Below are 22,936 nucleotides of genomic sequence, written 5' to 3'. Positions count from 1 at the left end.
GCGGCGGAGGGGTGGGCCGGGCGCGGGGGCTGCGGGGCGCACCCGGCCGCGGTGCCGCAGCTGATGTAATGCTGCTGCCGCCGCAGCGCCTTCACGTGTCTGCGGCGCGCCCGGACAGCGGGGCAGCGGCGTGTGCCGCACGGCTGTGTGCGCTGTGACACACGGGGACACACACACACGCAGGCAGGCAGGCACGCACACACACACACACACGTGTGTTATTTGCGCCGCTCCGGGCGCAGTCCACCCCCTCCCCACCGCGGCCGGGGTCCCGGGGCTGGCGGAGGGGCCGCCCCCCCGCTCTGGCTGCACTCGCCGCCCCCGACTCCAGTCGTGGTCCCGGACCCGGCCCCAGCCCCCTCCCCAGCGGCAGCGGCGGCGGCGGCGCGGGGCGGCCCGAGTGTCGGGCACGCCGAGCCTGCGCACTCGGCGGCCGAGCGGGCACGGCGTTCCGCGGGGCGAGGAGCAGCGCGGGGCGGGCCGGGGCGGGCCGGGCCGGGCCAGGCCAGGCCAGGTGCTGCTGCGGGGCGGGGGAGCGCGGAGCGACCCTGCGCGGGGGCGGCGGGGGCCGGGCGCCATGCGCCGAGCCGCGGGCCGGGCTCGCCATCCTGCGGCGTAGCGGCGGGACGGGTTCCGCCCGTGATGTCCCCCGGGCAGCGGGGGAAGGCGACTCACTCGAGCGCTGCGGCAGAGGCCTAGTGCGGCCAGCGCCGCTCACGTCCCATGGCCGAGGAGCAGCAGCCGGAGGGAGGGCAGCCGCCGCGGCGGCTCGCCGGCACCCCCGCCCCCGGCGGGGCCCTGCCGGCCCTGGTGCCGGGGCTGCAGGGTGGCGAGGCCAGCGCGCTGCAGCACAAGATCCGCAGCTCCATCTGGTAAGGGCCGGGCCGGGGGAGCGGGGCAAGGGCCGGGGGGCTGCGTGGGTGCGGGGGGGGGGCGCGGCCCCTTTGTGCGGGCAGCGCGGAGCACACGCGTGTTCGCGGGCGGGGGTCGCGGCCGGGCCGTGCCCGCGGGTGATGCCACCCGGGCAGGACCAGCCCCGTGTGCGGGCGGTCGGCGGCGCTGCCCGGCTGTGGTGGGGCGGTGGGCACGGGTCACCTGCCGCGGGCGCTGGAGCCGGGCGCATCTTCCGCGGCCCGCGGCGCTCCCGGCCGTGTTTGTAGCGCGCACATGAGCCCCCACCACGGCGCTGGTGCAGCGGGGGTTGCGGAGCCGGGCAGGAAGGGTGCGATTGTCCAGCCTTCTGTAAACCTCTGCTCTTCTGAAGTCCCAGTCAGGCAGTTCAAATGCAGTTTCGGCTGGAGCTTACGATGGTTTTCAAGTTTCTGCATAGGAAGCCAGGTTATTTTTTGTTGATTTTTTCCCCTAAAATTTCAAATTCCTAGTAAAACCAGCATTTTAATTAAGAATTTTATTTTATGTGTATTGAGGGAACGAGGTGAATCGAGTTTAGCTTGCTGCACATAAAGCACTTTATCGTTTTTTGTTGTTTTTTTCTTAAATACCTGTAAGAGGCTGTCACCTGCAGCATTTGTATTTTATGTATGTTTTTAAAAGCTGCTTTTGGCTGAGGGCACTGATAAAGAGTAGTGAAAGTTAGGAGTTGTGAATACAGGTTACTCATATAATGTTTTCCTTTATATACACACACACCATGTGTATTTTATACATATACTCATCCCAAGAAAAACATACTGATCTGTCTTGCATATTACGTCATATTACAGTTAGATTGTATGGTTTGAATGGATGTCACTAGAAAATAAAGAGAATCTAAATATAATTTTACCTTCAGATTCTTTTATTGTATGGCATACTGAAATTGCATTTATTATTGGGATGGTGGTTGTTTTATTTTTATTTATTTAAACGGTAAATAATAGTTCATTCTCCTTAATCCACACTTGCTACCTTTTGTTTTGGTTTTCTCTGCAATGTGACCTAGAGAAGGAATATGAACTGCAGAATTTTCTGTCTTTCTAGATCATGAAATCTTCACACCCTCCTAATATATTATGGTATTTAATGGTGGCCTTTTCATGTTTTCTTCTCTTTGCATGAACATGCTGTTTGGAAATGAGCCTCGGAGAGCATGTTTACATTGCATTCAGATTAGGTATCATGTTCAAGTTGAAGACAAAATGGCTACTAAGTAAAACCTCTGCTTTTATTGTCGGTTTTCTTTTCAAGGAAAAAGAGCACATATGTTAGCTTCTGAAATGAAAGCTGCTTGTTTGATTCAGGTGAACTTGTTGAATAGCCCAAGCTCACATTTGCTACGAAGGAATGTAGCGTTTTGCCCGGGGTGAGTGGCTTGCCTGGTGCCAAGTGCCTGTGACCAGCAGAGGTTTTGCCAGCACCTTGCAGCCCTGTCTCCTGGTACTTTCACAGGCGTTCCTCACCCTCACAGAGTGTTCCTCCTGGCTACCTGCTTCCTGCACCGGGCTTCAACTTCCCTGCTGCTCTCAGGCAGCATCCATTCCCTGCAGGCTGTGCTGTTGAAATGCAGTATTTGAAGATAAGGTTATTTTTTTATAAGAAAAGCTTTTCTTTTGATGTCTTCAAATCTTATGTTTCTCTGTTGTGATTAAGCAGTCTTCATTTGAGGTTGGAGTTTAACGTTAATTTGCGTCTTCCTGGAGATGCGGTGGTTGTTCTGGAGCACCCAGGATGAAGAGCACTGCTGGAGCCGTTGTGCACACTGCGCCCCAGTAAACAGTGAAAAGTCTCCTGTTCCGGCAGTCTGGGGTCTGCTCTCTGTTCAGTGGGTGCTGGTGATGGATAAACAGCGGGAGGGATTGTGGAAGGCTGGTTGTGAAAATGGCAATACGCTGCTGTTAACAGAACGAGCTGTAATGTGTGGAGCAGAGCTTCCTCTTTTCTCCTTCCCTCCTCTTCCTCCCCTCTTCCCTTGCCGTGCCAGTTTCATATGCTGGCAGGTTGGTGCATTCAGTTTCCCCTTTGCTTTCCAGTGGGTTTAACACATCCAGATCAGTACTCTGTTGTTTTCCCCCTACCTCCTTTTTTCCTACACATGTTTGTGCATAGTGGATGGAGGGTTTTAGTTGGTTGTGTTTGTTACAGGGTTGTTTTGTTTGGTTGGTTTTTTAAAAGGATTCAGTTTTCAAATTGTATTGTCAATGAAAATAGTAGTATAGCAAAATATAGCAGCTACTGAAATACTGGACTTGAGGATCACAAACAAGTCTGTGCTTGTCCCTCTACTTTACAGACAAATGTAAATATAGAGAGTGATGCAGGCCGCGAGTGGGACAATGAGCTATTCATTATCTCAACTCATACTTAGTTTATTCTGTTTATTAAATTAAAATGTAGGTTGACAAAAACATATTAAGTAATTGTGTACATCTGGAGTGCCTTGTATGAAACAACAGGTTATGTCCTGCTGGTTGCATTTGCAGACGTGGTGAGTGAAGACTTAAAAATGTGCAATTTAGGTGTCCAGTCTGTTGGGTTTGGTGGTTTGTTTTTTGTTTTTTTGTTTTTATTTTTTTTTTGGTCGGGGTGTTTTTTAGCATATAAAGTGACCACTAGTTTGAGCTAAGGAGGGGAAGATAAAGGAGTGACCTAGCTGTGCTTAAGAACAAATCAGGAAGTATTTATTTGCATTGCAGCATCCCTTACAGGTATTTAACTGCTATTTGGTTACAGTAATTGAAGCTCATCACTGTCTATCTGTATTTGTGTCCTGCCTGCCCCACTGGAACACATGCAGCAAAGTGGTGTCTGGTTTTGTTTTGTGCTGTGCATGTGAGTTGCTGAGGCGGTTGGATGTGTTCTTACGGTGTGGGTGAAGCAGGCAGAAATAATACTGGATGTCTTTTCCCATTGACGGATTAGAAGTCTAGACAGAGAGAACACGTCTTTGGGAGCCCAGCCTGGCTGATTAGTGTCGGCATGGGTGGGTTTGTAAATTGCCCTGGTCCTCGCTGGACACTGGGCCTTAATCTGTCTGTTTTTATTTCTCTTTAGATTCATTAAACCTTTCATATTTATTAATAGCTTTTTGTCCAGACGTTAGAGCCCGAGGCGGGAAAACCTCCCTAGTCAGCTGTCTGAGCATATAGACTAATGGGGTTTCAATTATTTCTTCGGGTGAGGGTGCTGTATTACCAAATGTGTGTTATTTGTATATGATGTTTCTGTACCCAAACATATGGTGGTGAAGACAGAGTCTACTCAGTATCACATTGACTTGCCAAGGAATATCTTACAGCTGAAGACAGCCAGCAAAGTATGGATGTAAAAGCAGCGTGGCATGAGGATTGAAATGCAGAGATGGCCCAGGGAGGGTGGTGTCAGCTGAGGGTCTGTCATCACTGGCATAAAAGAAAAAGACCAACAGTTTTAGGCAATTTAATCCCTCCACTCACTGTATTAATCCAAAATCCAGTAGCTGTGAACACTGAAGGAACAGACAGGTTTGTTTTCTTGTTCACTGTTGCGAATAACTGGTGATGATTCTGCAATGAGCACTTGTTTACTGTTGTAAATAGTAATCTGGTGCTTGCATCTGTGCATGGATTGGCCCTAGCTTCTTTCACCTTGCCTGCATCTCAGCTCTTTTTGTCCTAAAAGCATCTGTTAGGATTTGAATATAGCAATTCTGCTCGAGAGATTAATTTCTGTCCTTCCCCGCCCCAGTGTCTCGTGTGTAAACCAAGCTGAGGACCAGGCAGTGTGGAGTGGCAAACACAAAGCATTGCATTTGCAGCCATTTCAGCTGGACGTGGGTGTGGGTTTCTGACCAATAATTTTTGTCCTCAAATCACTCTTCTAGCTAGAAGTTGTATTGGAAAACCATGAGCGAGTCCAGGCAGTGCCGAAATTATGTGTCCTAAGGCCCAGTTTGTCTCATGTTGAAGAAGGAGTAGGAGGTGAATTGCGCCCTTGTTAGTTTTGGGCTCTTGGTATTGTGCTAGAAAACCAGATTAGCTGGTTGTAACACCAGTGTTTTCTAATCTTTGGAAGGCTCCATTCTTTCTTATGACTTAAAACATTCCTGCTCCCTCCTGCAGTTGCATCCATCACTCCTCATTAGGCATTGTCAGCAAACGTGGATTGTCACTTAGCTGTTGGCAGAGCAAATGTTCTGCAACTTGGGAAATGCAGTCAAGGTTTTTCATAATAAGAATTGCTACTTATTTGTATAGTTAGGTCAGCAGAAAAAATTGATATCAGTCTTGATATTTTTGATAAAATGCCTGGCAATGAAGAGGGAAGCTTGAGGGGTATGTGTTTCAGGCTTTTAGCAAATGCAGGTGGATATACCTTTCTGGTAGTTTTTTTTCTGCAGTTGAAATTTCTGTATGTATTTTTTTAAAACAAATATTTCTTGAGTCAAGTTGGATTAACATGTAAACCAATCCATCTGCATTTTTTCTCGTAGCTTGGGAGAGGGAGACAGGAAATAAAGGAAAAAAACCCCAACGTAACCTTCAGTATTTTGTTAAGTAGCCTGTCAAAATTGAGAGAACTCAAAATTTCCTCTGATTACAGAGTAATTGTGGTTATTCTGTGTCCTCAGCCCAAAATGCAATGGCTGTCATTCCCTCCTTCATCCTGGTTAATTCATTGTTGGAGGTGAGAAACACAGGTTATAATTCTTCAATTACAGATTACTGATTTCTGTGAGGAAAATCAAATCATTATCATTGACTGGTGTACAGGCTGCACTCATTTCACTAAATCTATGCCACATCAGAAGTGTGTTTATCTCCTTTGAAAAAGGACCTTGAGCTCCTCAGCCGAGAGATGATGTGTAAAACTGCAAAGATTTCTTGTCACTAACTCAGTTTTCCCTGGCTTTTTGGTTCCACTGTTTCCAGGTGATGGGGAGGTTTGCCTGTCCTGAATGTATTGCCTGCTATGGTGTATAAGCAGTCAAATACATAGGAAAAAATTGAACTGTGGACCATATTTTAGAGTAGTTCATGGTAATTTCGGGGAAGGTCACCCCTCCTTGGGCAAAGCATTTAGGAGCTTGTCGTTCTCCTTCACACTCTGCTTCCCCAAATGGATAGGAACAGAAAGTGGAATTTGTTTCATTTCACTCCACCTTGTTCTGTACAAGTTCCCATGTAGTTATTGTGGAGGAAAAAAAATGCATTTCTGAGGTGAGGGCCAGCTCTTAGGAAAGATGTTTTCATAAAACAATCCATCCCATCACTTCATGTGCCTAATTCTCTGACTGCAAACAAATTTTAAACCGGCGTGTAGCCATCTGTGGTGCAGAACTCATGAATTGGACAGAATAAATCCTACACCATTTGTCACTTTCTCAGCTCGACGACTTCTCCTGAAGATGGCCTCCGTGGGTTGTTTGGAGACCTTCCACTCCTCTGAACAAGGGCCAGGTGCACCCGTTACCTGTTACTACACATTCCTGTGTACAGGAAACTCTTCTTTTGGGGGGAAGCCTTCCAGAAGAATTCCTTCTCAGCAAAGCAGCATTCAGATGCTTTTGCTGTTCCCTGCTGCAGTGCATCCCTGTGCTGTTGGGAAAGCCTCCGGGTGCCAGGAGCGGGCAGGTCAGCGGTGCAGCAGTCGGTGCCAGGGCGGCGTGGGAGGAGAAGCAACTTTCCAAAATGGGGCACGGCCACCACAGTGGTGGAGTTTCTAGGTCAGCAGGTGTGGAAGCCAATTTGGTCTGCAGGCGTTTTTACAAGGTTAGAAAATAAACCTGAGTAAAATGAATGGTGACCTTTATGTAACCTTTGGAGAATGGAGCTGAGGTTTTATTGAATATCCTGGCTCCAAGTTGGAGGGAATAGCTTTGCAGAAGAAAGGTCTTTATAAACCTGCTTTTAGGAAGAGTGGATTTTTCACTCTTGTTTGTGGGTTTTGTTTGTCTTTGTTTTTTGAAACAATAGAATCTAAAAACTATACAGGGGGAAAGCACTATTCAAGTAATAAAAGATTTGGAGAAGTTTTACTGCTGTTCATTTGGAATGCATTGGAGCGCATGGAATTGTTGACTTCACAGCATCAAACATACGCAATTCCTTGTTTCATAAACATTTTACTTTCCACTGCAGGAGTTTCTTCATTGAAGCAAGTTAGATGGTGTGACTTTGTGATTCAGAGCAGCAGTTCTAATGAGTTCTTAATAAGCACAGAATTGCAGGATTGTCATCCCAGGCCTCTGTAACTGGGTTGCTTGCCACTTGGGAGAGTTCTGTGTGATTTACATGTGTCTGTATGCCCTTGCCAAGTAGGAATCCAAATCTCTACCTGAGAAGAACACTTGGAAACCCTCCCTAAAAGTTTCTGGGTACTGTATAAATTAATCAGAAAAAAATTGTATAATTGGGTGAGATGACAGTACTGCTCAGGTTGGGGTAATCAGACTTACACTGAAGCACTGATTAATCTTTTAATTAATTGGAGCTTGGGGTGGTTTTGTTAGTCTTTTTCTCTGTGTGTGTGTGTGTAGTTTTGAGAGCAGGGGTTGAGCTTAATGTTTTTATACAGATCCCATAACTTATGTATGTTGCCTTCTCTTGTTACTCTCCTCAGCCGCTTGCCAAACAGAAGTATTTGGAGAAGGGCCAGAGCTGCAAAATTCAGATCGGAATCCAAATTTGGATTTTTGGTTCAAGCCTTTCTAATATCTAATATTACAAAGCCTCTTATATAAATAAGGAACTCTTTATTTTTAAACTGGCAACGGGGATAGGGAGGAAGCTTCCTGGCTTCCCTCTGGAGCAGTCCAGGTGGAATGCTGGACTGTGTGTTACAAAGCTATCAGCAGGTGATTCAAAAGGTAAATTGAATAGGTGAAAAAGCAGTGAGTGCACTGTCACCCAGAAAGAGCCTGAGCAAAAGGCCAGCACAAATTGGTGCTTTCAAGCCAGCAAGAAGAATCCCCTAAATCTAAAAATTCTGGAAGTGGCGGGATGTTTTATGGTGTTCCATTAGATCTTTGGGAATTTTGAGGGTTTGTTTTGTTTTGTTCCGAATGGAGTTAGCCATATCTCAATTTTAATGCTTTCTTGATTTAATGGAAAAAGGATTATCTTTCATCAAGTAGGATGCTTGTTATCGGCTGCTGTGCCATCAAGAGGCTTTCAGTAAGCTGCCAAGTGTTTTGTGTTGTTGAATGTTTAATCATTAAGACAGTGGAAAAAACCATTCAAAACTTTCCAAATATTTTCCTTGTTGCTTCTTTTTAATTGCTTGTGGTTGCTGTGGTGACACTGTACCTGTCAAAGGGAGGGGAGGCCGGGTGTTGCTGCAGGGCTGAGGATGGGGTGGCTCTAGCTGGTGGGACCTGCACTCAGTGAGGGGCATTGTCTTTATTGTATTTATTGTCTTTATTGCTTGTGTGACGTGAGCTGTTGTCCCTCCCCAGCTGTAACCCACAGACACCCTGCATGGGCAGCACTGGCTGTTCCAGGGCAGGGGGTGTGTCCGTGGGTTTCTGGAGGTGTACCTGTGTTTCTCCGCAGCAATGAGTCCTGCTTAGCTTTTGCTTGGAGCTGGCTGGGACTGCTATCACTTGCCCATTGTCAGGTACTTCAAGTTTGGGAAGAAAATCTTGTTCCTGGGGAGAACTTGTTTATTAAATGAGGCATGTTTGTATCTCCCCCTGAGAGGAAGTTTGTGGTTAAATGTCAGGGTCCATGATCGATGCCTGTCCTTTCTGATGGATGGCCTCACAGGCATGCAGGCAATCTGTATTTCTTTGTCAGAAATTCCGAAGTGCCATTATAAGGTTGTTGGAACACCTGTGCATAAAAAAGTTGGATTGCACTGGACAGTAGGAATTACAGTTCATGACTTTGCCTATAAAGCAGTGAATTATAACTGTTTTTAAAGTGGTCAGCAATACAAACTGTTGGAACTTTTTCTTAGTATGAACGAAGTTGCCTTGTAAGTATCTACCACAAGCATCCTTTGGACAAACAAGAATTAGTTTGTGAGCAAAGTGTGCTCTGTAATAGGATGGGGAGTTTGTTCTCCTGTGTTTGCCTTACTGCCTTCTTGAAAATACCTGGAGTGGTCTTTCTGACTTCCTCTTCAGAGACACTGCTACAGTAAAATACAGACTGGAAAGGCACTTACTCAGTACCACAAGTGGTAACTCTTTCAAGGCCTCTAAACTGAAAAGCTTTAATATTTATTTAATATTTTTTGTGGATGGAATTTTAGTCTTGTTTTTTAATCTGCTCTGAAAAATGGTGACAACTCCTTTTTCCAGAACCACATGTTAGTTTTATTGCTAATTCATTGGAGGAAAGTACTCAAGAGGCTTGGCTGCTTATTAAACCAGGGGGAGAATTCTGCAAGGGGATTCTGGATCCTGTGTGAATTCGGTGTCTGGAGGCAATCTGAAATTGAGACTCAAAGCTTCTACTTCTGGGCTGGACATCCTCTGGCAGAACCAGTTTGTTGCCTGTGCTGTGGGTGTGAAGGCAGTAGTTTCCTGGGAAGAGCACACAGGATGCTCTGCCAAAGAGAGCTGTGCTCGTTGGTGCTTGGCACCATCCACTCAGGGCTCCCATCTCCCACACCCTGCTTGGTTCAGATGCTTTGTGCTTCAGTGCAAGGTCAGTGATTGCTCTGTGGTCCATGCGCTGCTTCTGTGGAAGCTGGTTGCTGTGGGTGAGGCATCTGTGAGGCCAGCCAGCCCTTGGTGAAAGCTGCAGCTCCTTCTGCTGTGATGGGACTGTCTGAAGAAAAGGCCAAAAATAATTTTGAACTAATCTTGTGGGAGTCAGACTGGGCCACAAAAACCTTTTATCCAAGCTCTGACAAAGTGTGACAAAATTCCTTTCATTAAGGGCGTATAAAAAATTGGTCTATTTTCTTTATGGTTTGACTTTTTTAATGTATTAGCATGATAAACGATGAGGGCCTACAGTTGCTGTTAGTGGTCATATAAACTAAATGAATTAGTTGATATTTAAAAGACAGTCGGGTTACTCACTGGCAGTAATTGGAAGCTGCACACCTGGAACCACTGTTTGCTGAAGAGCTAAGCCAGCTTTTGGCTCCAGGAGCCTGCTCTGCATTACCTTCATTATGCTTGATTCCAGTGGTATAGTTCAATCACTGACTCCTAAAAAGTTGAGAAATGAAGTGGCAGCTGAGGGAAAAGTGTATTTTCCTCTTCCATTCAACAAGTGAGCGAAATTGGAATGATAGATATAGTTTTAAAATGCTAGAAATATCCCTGGAAAAGGATATTTTGAACATAATCTATCAAATTTTGGGAGATAGCTTGCTGAATCAAATAAAATATTTGGAAATGCTGGTGGTTTGTGTGTGTTTAATTACACTGGACAAAGGTTTGTCTAAATGCAGTTTATAGTGAATTTTCAGTTAAAAATTAATCTTGAACATCATTTTATCATTCAAAAAAATGCCAAAATGCTGACCCTTAAGATTTGGTAACCTATATAATTAAGTCTGTGTTCCACAAAGATATCCACACACCTATCTCTTATTGATTACTTCTGAGTAGAAGCCAGCTGCCTGATTACCCTGTAGATCCATGCCTGAATGTACTGAGTAGTCAGTTTTCAGTTAATAGCAGCTAAAAAAATGGTAATAGTCCTGAGCTCTAAGGCTAAGAATAAAAATGAAACACAAAATACTTTGTTGTGTTTAGTACCAGTGAGTTTAAGCAGTCCCCATTTAGCTCTCATGGAACATATCTGCATGGACTGCTGCTTTTTCTTGCTAGCTTGGTTCTCTTGGAGGAGTTAGGAATGTGGGTTCATATATCACCATGGTTTGTACAATAAAGTTGGTGAGACTTGTAACTTAATTGAAAACCAAAGTTTAGGTTATGCGTACCATGGTTCACATGTGTGGAAGCCCTTCTGTGAACGCTTAAATCACCCATGTGTGCACTGGGGTGCTGTTGGTGAGTAGCTCCAGCTGTTCAGGGTGAAAATACTTGCAGTGGGTAAGTGTTTGCAGTGCAAAACTAATAATTGTTATTTGTCACTTTACAGTGATTCTTGTCACTTTAGTGAAGTTCTTAGTTACTGCTGAGTACTTTAAATAGCAGTAGCTTTGTGGTGAGGTCCAGTGTAGGATCAGGAGATAGCTTGAGTGTGTTGTATTCTGCTGGAATTTGTCAAACTCAGGTGAGCTGCAGTTTTGTCTTGATTAGTTCAGCTGCTGAGCAAAGGAGTGGCAAAGCAGCATATAGTTCACCTTGAAAATTGAAATCAAACTGTGTTAATAATCAGGAAAGGACATTTTCATTCTCTTAATGCGGACATCTGCTCTCCCACTGGAATGTTTACACATGATGTGATTCACAGGAATGAAAATCCAGACTGATTAATTCTGTTGTGCTCTTAAGCAATGTCTCCTTCTGGAAGGACCCCTCAGACAAGTAATTGTGGGTGACATTAGCATGAAACTTTTACAGAAACATAATTCAGTGTATTGTTAGATGCTGAAAACGTGCTGCGGCCTACAAGTGAATGTCAACAGTGTGGCGACCTCAGTTAGTATTGCTTTAGAACTGTCTACATATATCTTAAATATAATTCTCTGGCGTTACGATTTTTGGAAAGTCAGAAGTTTAGTACAGCTTTTCTGAAATCTGATCTAGATTTAATCAAGGACAGCCTTTTCTGGTTTTGACTCTTTTGCTAAGTAAGTTGTGGTGTAATTGTGCAGTTCCCTGGGATGTTTGGAGTATAAATGCTATGAATAATGAATCTATGCAAGTGTTCTGTAAGTTGTCTGAATAGGGTGCTAAACTCAGTGGCCTGTGTGGCTGTGGCTTCAGTACTTTGTACTAGAATGGGTCACATGCCCTCTGCTGCATTTTCAAAAGAAAACCATGACAATATGAAAACTTCTGAAATATATATCAAAATGCTTATGGATGAGGCTGTGCCTGCAAAGCAGGTATGTTACTTGAGAAGAAAATGGCTAAGTTCTGAGGTTTTTGGGTCCTGTCCCCCTGGTTGCCTGTAGAGGCAGCAAACTGGCTGCATGCATTGTTCCCTGTTCTGAGGACTCAGAGAACTGAACGCTAAAGTTGTGGGTATTAAATAGTCGTCAGATGCTTGCTGTTTGTAATTTCCATTCGTTAACAGGTTTTAGATGAAGTATTCTGATAGACTCACATGTTCATTCATCATGGCTGCAGAGGCAGCCTGGCAGGAAAGGAGGCAGTGGGTGCAGTGGATGGTGTTGGCCTGCCCCACGCTGCAGGTTCTGCAGTGCTGCCCTGGAGCTCTGTGCTGCTGCTGTGGAGCTGGGCTGGCCTGATGGTTGCAGCCCCAGAGCTGACAAACATGATCCAGGTGGGAGCAGCCAGTCCTGCCTTGCAGGGCTGTGTAAGGTACCTGTTGGACAGTTAATTTGCCACCTAGGAGTGAGTGCAGTTGTGTTTAAACTCAGCTTTGTAGGTGCAAACTGATATGGATGCATGCACATATGAGCTTACAAGGCTTTAGGCTAATTAAATTTTGTGCAGCTTTAATTTTAAGCAAGTGCAGCTTACAGGTTTAGGCAACCTTTGAGTCTGCAAGGAAACTAAAGTTTACCTGGTTTGTAGGCTAGGGGAACTCAAATGTTTCAAAATAAATCCATGAGAATTGGAGTAGCATGTGTTTGTAACTCTTCTGAAGGTACTAGTTTAGGGTTTAAAACCATTTAAAAAGCTGCCACGTGGATTATTTTTTCTATCCCCCAGAAGTAGAGGATGGAAAGCTGATGAGTTACATTGCTTTAGCATTCAGTGAACTGACCTTTGAGATAGGCAAGAGTCTTCTGGCTACAAGCAGAGGTGAGTGAGAAGTGCCTCGGTGCAGGTGCAAGGCTGAAGGATGGATGCCTGTAAGAACCTGTGGGAGGTCGTATGGTCACCATCAGGCAGCAGTGCCATGTTCATCCTGCATATGTTCAGCTTTAAATTTTCAGCTGACGATAAAAGTCAAGGACAGGAGAGGGTTCTGCAATGTACCAGTGAGCAACATGGCACAGGTTGGAGAGGGAAGTTGCCTTTCCTATGGCAGTGAAGCCATGTCCATCAAGCAGGAAAGAAGTGAGTGACCCTTTTAGTAGGCAGGTGCTTGGAGAGTGCATGTAGATACTCAGAGCATTACTCAGCACAGGGAAACCTAAGAGGTTGCAAGAATTGCATTCCGTGGGAGTCAGCAATCGGGTACAGGTTCCTCAAGTGGAAAAAAGGGTGCAGAGGAGCTGTGTGGTGGGCAGCTATGAGAGAAAAGGGAGCAAGGAGAAAGACGAATGCATGTGTCCAGAAATCAGGGCAGAAGCAGGGATAATAGGATGTTGCAAGCAGCATTGGGAGGAGAGGGCTAGATAAAAGCTGGATTTGCTTGCAGAAAGACAGGCTGATGCCTATGGGGGAGCCGTTCAGTGTGGAGGGGAGAGATGGATCTCTGTGGCATGGAGGAGGGACGAAGAGTGCGCCAGGGAAACCCTGTGGGTTAAGCTGGGCCTCCTCAGTGCAGTGTCTGTGAAAGGCCTGGGCAGCCCCAGATTGCTTCTCTGCTTCTCCGTGCGTGCCAGGCCCAGGGAGCATCGAGATGGCAGTGCCTTGTGGAGGCTGGGGCTCCTTTCCAGCCTGACAGTGGGACACCTGCAGCTGCTGACCCTGCAGGTGTTGGAGAGGGGATGGCTGTGTGCGGTGTTTGAGTGCTGGCTTGTCGTGACTTGAGCGGTGTGTGGGCTCGGCGGGGCAGGGGGGTCTTGTCTGCTCCCTCAGGATAAAGCCACAGAAGGGCTTGGAGGGGACTGGGTTGTGGCACTGCAAAACAGATGACACCCCCCTGGGTATCAAATGAATAGGGGAAATAAAAAGGTACAACCAGTAGCAGCAAATCTCTCTGTTAATAGAGCATAACTAGGATAGCTGTGGGTCATGAAAATGTTGAAGGAAATAATGTGAAGTAAAGAAGAAACACAGTTTTTATCAGCAGGCTTAAATCTGCCATCTGGGCACCTGTGCCAGCATTGGAAAACGTGTGGTAGGAAAGCCTTGCTGCTGCAGAGCTGCTGACACTGGGAGCTGTTCTGCTGTTCTGTTGGATTCCGCTGAGCTCTGAGCTATGTACGACAAACACAGCCCTATGCAGACTTGTACATTCATGGGTGTGTATTACGTGTAAACAGTGTAGAACTCTTCCTGTTTTCTTGCATGAGTGTTGTTTTGCTTTGCCATCAGCTGTCTGTAGCCACCATTTCCCAAGGGAAAGGCAGCAGAGGACCAGGTCTGTGCCCCGTGGCTGGCTGTGATGCACAGCAAGGTGCTGCCTTCCTCCTCAGCTTGTTGGCTCTGCAGGCATGGAAGGGAAACAATTTTGTGCATGTGTTTTATAGGTACACTTAATTTCCTGTTTGGTTTTCAAGTGCTGCTGAGGAGTGTCACCCCCTTGGTTTCACTAGGCATCCTTTTTGGAGCCATGTGGGACAAAGGCTGGAGAAGAATGCCAGTGTCTCATAGTTGGCTTTACAGCACCTCGAGTTCAGACCCTTCAGTAATAATGTGATGGGGCTTCTGCTGACCATGGCTGAAAATAGCACAGCAGATCTCTTAGCGATCTATAGACTGGATTCTGAAGCAACCAAAGGTTGATTTGTTTTTTCATAATTAGTTTTAAACCCAACAGTTTTCATTATGGAATACGTGAGTTGTTGGAATGGATTATTTGCTGCTTAGCCACAAACCTGCATGTCTGGTGACTGTTTCTGTCTTTCTGCTTTCAGTGGGACATTCCTGAGATAAAATTTCTACTGAAACAATCTTTTTTCATACTGCTTTGTTGAGATCGTAGATTGTTAGTAATAAATATAGGCTGCGGCTCCTCTGAAGTCATATTATCTTCCCACATCCTGTACAGAGGGCACCGCATCCTTGGAACAGAATCTCCTGCCTGAATGTAACAATATGTACTGATTTTAATTCAGAGCAGTGCTGAAAGAACCAGGGTGAGAGCGGTGTAAAAGCATTTTCTTTGTCTCTTCTCAGAGTTCATTACAGTAACTTGTGGCTTTTACATTTAAATAAATGTAAAAAAAACCCCAACTCCAGGAACTTAAATGACTGTCTTGTTGGAATAGAGCACCTGGCAGTGTGTGGTTGTTGCAAGTTCTTCCCAGTTATTTTAAGAACAGTGGAACAAGCCTTTAGCATTGAATACAACTAGATTTCTTCAGAGAGCTGAAAGAGATGTTTATAGACCTACATTTCAGACGCAGGTATTCTGATGTCTGCTGGCTAATTATTTCTTGGCAGTTCATTACAATGGGCTACATTTGAGATTTGGGCATTTCATTAGCAGCCTTATCTTCCTTCTTTGTTCAGCTGTTTGTATAGTTGGCATTATTTATACTCATAAAATGATCATAGTGTCAGAAATGGTGAAGGGATTAAATTTTTATCCTCTATGAACTATTTTAATTGCATTTATTTTAGTAACAAGTATTGAAGTCACGTGTTTGACACATTTTAACCTGCATTAACTTCAAGGCATGCCTAACCACTACATTTTTCAGCACTGTGATATAGCATTGCTCCTTCCTGTGTCTGATGGAAAACTGGTCTGGCTTATTCTCTCTGGCAAGTGGAAAGAGGTGGATTAGGTTACAGGGAGGATGAAGTAATTGCAGCTCACCCTTCTCGTTGCACTCTTCTATTGGCTTGCTGAGCTTTTGCTTCCTGATTTTGCTGAGGAGGGTGGTTTGCCTGGGATTGAGTAGGAATCTGCCTTCAAACTGAAAGAGACAATATTTACCAGTTGGTGAATACCTGCTTTGTTTATTTTTTGAGGCCTGCGAGTTGGACACTTTTCTACATTTCCAGTGGACACTGCTCTATTTTTATACTTCAGGGAATTAACGATACTTCATCATGATTCTAGGATGCAATTATGGTCCCTGTGGCTTTTATATGGAATAAAAGTATATCTGCATTTGAATCCTGAAAGACCTAATTTGTCCTGTATTAAATGTTTTGCCGCTATTTGCCTGTGTTTGTGCTAGGCTCAAGTGCCTGGTGTCTGGGGCATGACACTGGATTTTCCGGGGGAGGGAGCAGTGCAGGCAGGGACAGAGCCCCTAGGTGGCATCAGAAGCCACCTGATTTTTGGCTGCTGCACGCCCGAGGGTGAGAGATGTGGATGGGAGGGGAGTCCTGGCCCTGGGGTGCAGGGCCTTGCCTGGCTGGGGTGTGCTTTCCTTTCTCAGTGCCCTGTGCTAAAGCTCTTACACCATTAGCTGAGCAGTATGGATAGTCGTCATTTTGCTAATTCAAACATGTTTCAACCTTGTGCAGCTCTGCTTTCTAAATATTTAATTGAAATGCTTTTACAGCCATTTTACTTCTTTATCACCGTGAGCCAAGCCAGACAATGTAACATGGCATATGTTAAGATGTTAATTGAGTAGCAGCACACATAGGCGGCTGTTTCATAATTTTCTCCTTAGATGATCCTTGGCTCCAGTTTAACATTTCTTTGTGCTTCTGAGTGGAAGGTTATATAAAGATATATTTAGAGCTGTTAGTCTAAGAAAGAGAAGCATTAATTCAGTAAGATTAAGAATTAAGAGCTGATTCCTGCAGGCGCTGCTGGGACACAGTGCTTGTCGTGGTAAGGATGTGATAATAGTACCTTTCTGATAGTACCACTTACTGTAATGGGGTTGGTAATCCTTTTATTGAGTGGTTTCTCACAGCGTGCAGAGTAAATAGAGAGATTTTTTTTTTTTTTAATGTCACCTGATGTCATCAGAGTTATGGAATTCAGATTGAATCTTTCCAAAAGGATACGTGGTCAGTTTAATAATGACCCACCCTATTTTAACATGGCTTTTAGAAACATGACTTTGCCGAAACTGTCACTGTTGGTACTTTGTAGTGCAGTCTGACTTGCTTTCCTTGGGGACTTAAGTGGGTTTTTGCAAGAGGCAAGGAGGCAGCAGGACACTGCACAGGAGAAGGAGTTCCCGGGTGTTGTCAACACCCAAATGCCTCCTGTGCCTTGGAGACACGTGCCTGGCAGTGCTGCTCAGGTGCTACTGCTCCCGACAGGAGCAGCCCTTCCAGACTACCTGCAGGCCCTGTTGCTAAGAGGTTTGACAAACAGCCTGTGGGGATGGTTTGGGGGAACAACTGATACAGTGGGAAATGGAGGCTTTTTAGAGGCTTTCCTCAGTAATTTTTGAAAGGCCATGTGGCCAAGGCAATCCTCCTTGGCAGACAGCTCTAACTGCTGTCTTGGGTATCCTTCTGTTGTGGAAGGCTTGTTTTCAGGTGTGAGAAAAATACCAGGGCAGCAGTGTCACCATGCACTGTCAGGGTTATGTGCGCTGCATGTGAGCCACTCAGAGGTTTTCTGTGGCCTGAACAGATCCTGGTGGGTTTTTGATTTTGTTTTGGTTTTTCCATTTTTCCAAAGAAAGTTTAATTTATAACTTTGTAAACATTTTCTCTCTCAGATGGCTGAAAGGGTGGTTTGCAGTCTAACGATAACTAGGTAACTGTGCCCACAGTAAGTAACCGCACACTAGGCTTTTCCATTAGTTGCAACTTTTTGCTATAAGTCCTGCATGTTGGGTAATAATGTAACTTAATACACCAGTGCTGGAAACTGGAACCCTGCAGAGGGGGAACCCTTGCTGTCTGGTCAGGAGTTATGCCCTGCCTTCCTGATGTATGGCTCAGCTCTCAGCAGTGATGGAAAGTAGTTCCTTTTCATCAATTGTGTTATGGTTTGGCAGAAATAATATTTTCTCTGGGCTGTCCAATGAGTGCCAAGCACATGAAGCACAGCTATCCGGAGGCTGGTTTTGGGAGGATTTTTCAGTTCATGCAAATATTTTCAGTCTTGGGCTGAATGGGATACAGAGTATCTCCGGCAATTTCACTGAATGCACCAAACTTCTAATGATAATATCACTCCAGGCTTCCAACATTTGACCACCCACTCAAACCATTACTAAATTTTGCACAATAAATTGTAGCTCCACTGCTCTTCTGAGTTTGGTTGAACTGGATCTGTTGTTGACATATTCCTCCATTTGAGGAATGAGTCCACTGCCAGTGCCTGAATGGTGAGAGCCAGGTCTTGTGTGACTTTTGGGGTTGGGAGATCTCTCCTGACTGAACAGAACAGTGGTGTCCTGGAGGTGCTGCTGTCCCTCATCAGCCCGTGAGCCCCTTTGGCAGCATCCTGCTCTGCACACGTGTCCCAGGAGAGGAGCTGTGCTGCGGGGTGGGTGTTGAGAGGTGTGTTCACTGTGCTTCCACAGTGTTGGTTATCCTGCTGCCTATCGTAGGGGCTGAATGCTCCCAACTAGAAAGCTGCTAAGGGTTACTTTCAGTGCTGTGCAGGCTTTGGGAAGGCTCAGGGTTAGCTAGGCAGTAGCTAATAAACTTGAGGGCTTTCTTTTACTTCTTCCAATGACCTCCCTTGTGCTCTTACAGACATAAGGCTTCTCTTATCCCTTGTGGTTATATGGCTTCTAGTATTTGCAACATTAAGGAGGTACTTGGTGTGCTCAGAGGAACTGAATTCTGCCACTTCTGGTAATACAATAGTCCCAAATTGCTCAGTGCAATTCAGCTGCCTATTCCTGAAAGTAAAGTATTGCTTAATTAGAGGAAGGTTGGCAGCATCTGGTTTACGCCGCTTGAAAAAAGAGTTGCATCTCCTTGCCTTATCTTCCTGCTTTTTTCCCCTCTCTCTCCATCAGTTCAAGGTAAACTCAGCAGCTCACCTGGGAAGAGAACACACTCCTCATTCTGCCCATGCCAAGTTAGGGCTGTTCTGAGCAGAAATACATAAATAGGTCAGGGAAAACAGAAATGCATACTTTGGCAGAAGATAGAAGAGGAGTTTGAGGAAATACTTTCATCTGATTTCTCCCCGTCTCATTCTCCCAAAGATAATTTCAGGAGTTTGTCTTCAGCATTTAGAAACTTCAATTGCTACAGCCTTCAAAAGTTACCTTCAAGAATCCTTCAAAGGTCTTGGTCCTAAAAGTCAAAAGCTGAGGCTTTTAAGGTGGGCTGGAGCCTTTCCTGTAAGGCTTTTTCTGCAGACCCAAAGCAGCCAACACATGTTCCCTGGGAAGTTGTAGGTCTGGGGTTCTCCATAAAACTCCGCAGCTTTTGCAGGGAGCTGCCCTGCGTGGCTTTTTCGAGCGCAGCCTAAGAAACCTCCTTTCTCTGCTGTTTTACTAATTAGTAGAAGTGGGGTGCATGTTTTTGAGTGGCTGATGGGTCGGTGACTAGAGGTGACCAAAGGTGACCAGATTGATTCACACTGGTGGTGTTTGGAGCAGAATTGACATTTTTTGAGGACCGTTGCTGTAGACAGTACAACAAGGCACACTCAGTGTGCCTTGACTTTGAAACAGTCAATAGGATGGTACCCACTGAATAAATGTATCATTGTTGTGATAGCATCTCTAATTTTTGGTTGGAGAGGGGCACATACAAGGTTTTGATATAAAATTCTATGCTCCAAGGTTCTTGTGTTGCGTCATTGGGCACAAGTTGGTAAATTCAAGGCAGCTGTAAAAGCAGCCACCTTTGTTACTACTCACAAGAGACAGCTACCCCCAGAATCATAAATCTTGTCCTGGATAAAACTGCATGAGGTAGCCTGAATTAAGTTTTGTATCAAGTAAGTGAACTAGTTTAACTGGAGGGAGACTGTCATCATGAAGAGCTACATAAGAGAGAGTAACACCAGCTGCACTTCTAGATGGGGGTGAATCTCAATGAGCCCCCAGGAGCAGCTTCAGGAGGAGCAATGCTGGCTGTGGGCTTAAGGTGCAGTTTGTGAGTTTCCAATGGGCTCAGGTTCTGAATAGATTCAAATGGTTATTTTCATTAGAAAAGAACATCATTCCTGCTACTCTCCTGCAGCTACTCCTAGGCTTACAGCAAAGCATGTGGGTAATGGCCTCTAGATGTTAGAAATGGCTCTGTGTAGGGCCTGATTCAGCCTGGTTGTTAGGATTGCTGGTTGCAGGCACTGTAATTGCAGTAGTAATTAGGTAAGGGATGCACTTGACAGAGACAGAAGCAGACTTACTTGTAAATGAAACTTCAGCTTTCAAAGCATGTATGTCCTATTAGTGAAGAAGAAGCAGGGCAAAATAAACAAAGGTGGCAGGTATAATCTGGGATGGCTGTCCCCTTCCCACCTTTATCACTTGTCCTTTTATCTCCTGATATGATGTCCTGCAGTGTCACCAAATGGAGTGTTTCTGTACAGTGCTCAGGACCATGAGAAGGTCACTGTCCCAGTACCATCCCAGTCAAAGGGCTCATTCCTCAGAGTTGCCACTGCTTGATTTTGATGTGGATCACCTCCACTGGAAGGGAAATAAGAGGCATTTTAATCGTTAGGCACAAGCTTAATAAAATGAAACAATGTTAACCTGTGCTCTAGTTAGGAAGCAAGAAACCTCAGTTTACCACTAATAGATTTTAATTATGTCCTCCCAGTATACTCGAGAGCATGGAGCAGGAGATGAAAAAAATTGCTTTTTAAATAGAGATCACACTTATCCCTGCTGAAGCAGTGGGACCTTTCCCTTTTAAAATGTCACAATATCTGCTTGCAGATTGGAGGACATGAACTTGACTGTCCTTTTCGTGCCACCAGTTGACGAAAAGGAAACATAGCGAAGCTGTACTTACTGGCCCTATTATTGCTCCTCTGCTGCAGCTTCTCAACACTGTTGATCAGTGCTGTAGGAGCAGAGATCACAGCTGGAAGAGCCTGAACTAAATTTGAGAGTTTATATTTCCTGACTCAGACTGATATTTGGAGATAAAAGGACAGCTCTAGGGATCTCCTGTCCAGCTGCCTTCTGGCAACTTGCCTCTTTCTCTTTGCAAGAAGAAAATGTTAATGCAAGTAGGCATCCTGATGCTCACTTTGGCAGAAGGGAAGCTGTGCTGGCTGGAGTGTGCTCTCCTGAAAAGCCCAGTTCATGGTGTTGTCTGCAAGTCTGTAGAGGCTGTATTTGGGCTAAGTTTGCTATGTCTTTACCCTGCATCCCCTTGTCCTTTATGCACTCTTTCTGCATAAGCTGTCATGTGAAGCTGTAGAAGAGGTTTAGGTAGAAGAATGAGTACACAGGCCTGATTCTTGTTGCCTGCTGCTTTGTAGGAGAGGCTGTTGATCTGTAGCAGCATGGGGACTGTGGGACCGTGCTAGGGGTTGGAGGCAGTGAATAGGTGGAGTCTGGGGTGAAGAAGTGCTGCTGGAGCAGCTGTGTCCCCATGAATTTGGTCAGCTTTGGGTCAGACACACCCTGGCAAAGTTCAGCAGCAGCAGATTTCTGTGCTTGGTGTCCTTTGACTTTTCTGGTAAAACGGTGGTTTTTGATGAGTGAAATGACATTTAGGTTCCCTTCTTCAGTTGCTACAGTATATGTGAGCATCTTTTCCAAGGCAAGGCAAAGCTTCCATTTTACCATCCTTAGTATTCCCTGTTCTTAAAAATCCCCAGCAGCTCTGCTTTACTGTCTCTTTGGTGTTCTGAGTGTCTACCCACCTGATGGCTTCTCCTACACAAAGTCAGCTGGAGGGGATGTCTGCTGACGTATCTACTTCAGTGAACTTGTAAAATATTTTTACCTGTTGAAATATTTTACTGTATTCTGTCACTCTAACATGAGCAGTTCTTGTATGGGAAGGGGCATCACTATTAGCAGCCTCTACAAACCAGATTTTTAGACTGTCTTGTTCCAAAATGGAAGTCATGTAACAAGCAGGACAACCAAACTCCTGCCTCTGAGCATTTAATGCAACAGTAGATGCTGGTTCCTATCATCACCAGACACTAGAGGCGTTTGTTTTGCTTGTTTCTTACAGTTTTAGTAGATCCATCAGCTGCCTTAGTCTAGCTTTGTATGTGATAGCATCCATACAGAAGTAAAATAACTTCCATGAGATGTTTTGTTGTGTGAGGAGATTGAATTATGTTTTATTTCACTAGGAAAAGAATTGCTCTCTGAACTCAAAAAGATGGTTGGTTGATGCTTGTTCAGTGTTCAGGTGTTCAGACTGGGGTTTTCTGTATGGGAAACCTCCTGCTCCCCTTCAGAGCAGTGATAAAATGCCTTCAACTAATGCTGTCAGACCAAGCATGTGAAGTACAGCACCCTTAAGAAGCACAAAAGCTGCTTATGGGTGTGGATATAGGAAGTATAATAAGTTCCATACTGATTGCCCACCTTGGCACATGCACTGAGGTCATTCATGGCACATTTCAATTCAGTCCTCACCCAGTGTCATCTTAAAAAGCCAACTGGAAGGTAGAGAGATTAACTTGGAAAACTCCAAAGTTAACAGTGGAATAATAGTTGTGTGCCTTGTAGCAGCTCTTTGGAAAGCTAGAAATAAGTGCCTTGAAGTGGTGGGATTTACTGTAATATGGGGAGAGGGGGATGTTAATTGTGTTTACGGATAAACAAGTCAAATGCATTTGAATTGTGTAAGAGCTACAATAAAAATGTTGCAATGCATCCAGGATGGATATCACTTTGAGATAATAGCTCCCAGTTGCAATGGTATTTCATTAAAAAAATACAGTTCTTATGTAAAAGAACAGAACAGCAAGAATTCTAATAGTTATGTTTGGGTGACATTATATGTAAAAATAGCTGACTGAGTATTATTCTGTAGACTAGCAGGATATTTCAGAGCAAGATATAAAGCCTGTAGTGCAGTGATAGAAATTCTAATATGTAATGGTTTTGTCATTGATTTTAGACTAATTCAGTATTTCTTTTCTCTCTTTCTTCCCTCACATCTAGCAAAACTGTACAATCTAAAGTGGACTGCATTTTGGTAAGTACAACTCCAGAATGCTTTTCAATATTTAATGAGCTGCAGGACCAAAATAGATGACTCTGGAGACTGACAGCTATTATGAAACCTTTCCTTAACAGT

At 44.9% G+C, this 22,936-nt stretch overlaps 1 protein-coding gene across 1 annotated transcript in view; it reads left to right on the top strand.

Moving 5' to 3' along the window:
• The first annotated feature begins 565 nt into the window (after positions 1-565).
• Positions 566-22,936, top strand: part of RFX7 (regulatory factor X7) — a 50,108-nt gene continuing 27,737 nt past the window's right edge. Inside the window, exons 1-2 of the mRNA XM_032122707.1 lie at positions 566-872; positions 22,801-22,834. Of these exons, the coding sequence (XP_031978598.1) occupies positions 724-872; positions 22,801-22,834 (183 nt within the window). The 5' untranslated portion in view covers positions 566-723. The remainder of the gene's footprint in view (positions 873-22,800; positions 22,835-22,936) is intronic.

This window comes from Corvus moneduloides, chromosome 13 (genome assembly GCF_009650955.1).
Source record: "Corvus moneduloides isolate bCorMon1 chromosome 13, bCorMon1.pri, whole genome shotgun sequence".
Classification (NCBI taxonomy): Eukaryota; Metazoa; Chordata; class Aves; order Passeriformes; family Corvidae; genus Corvus; species Corvus moneduloides.
This window is presented reverse-complemented; position numbering and strand designations above follow the sequence as displayed.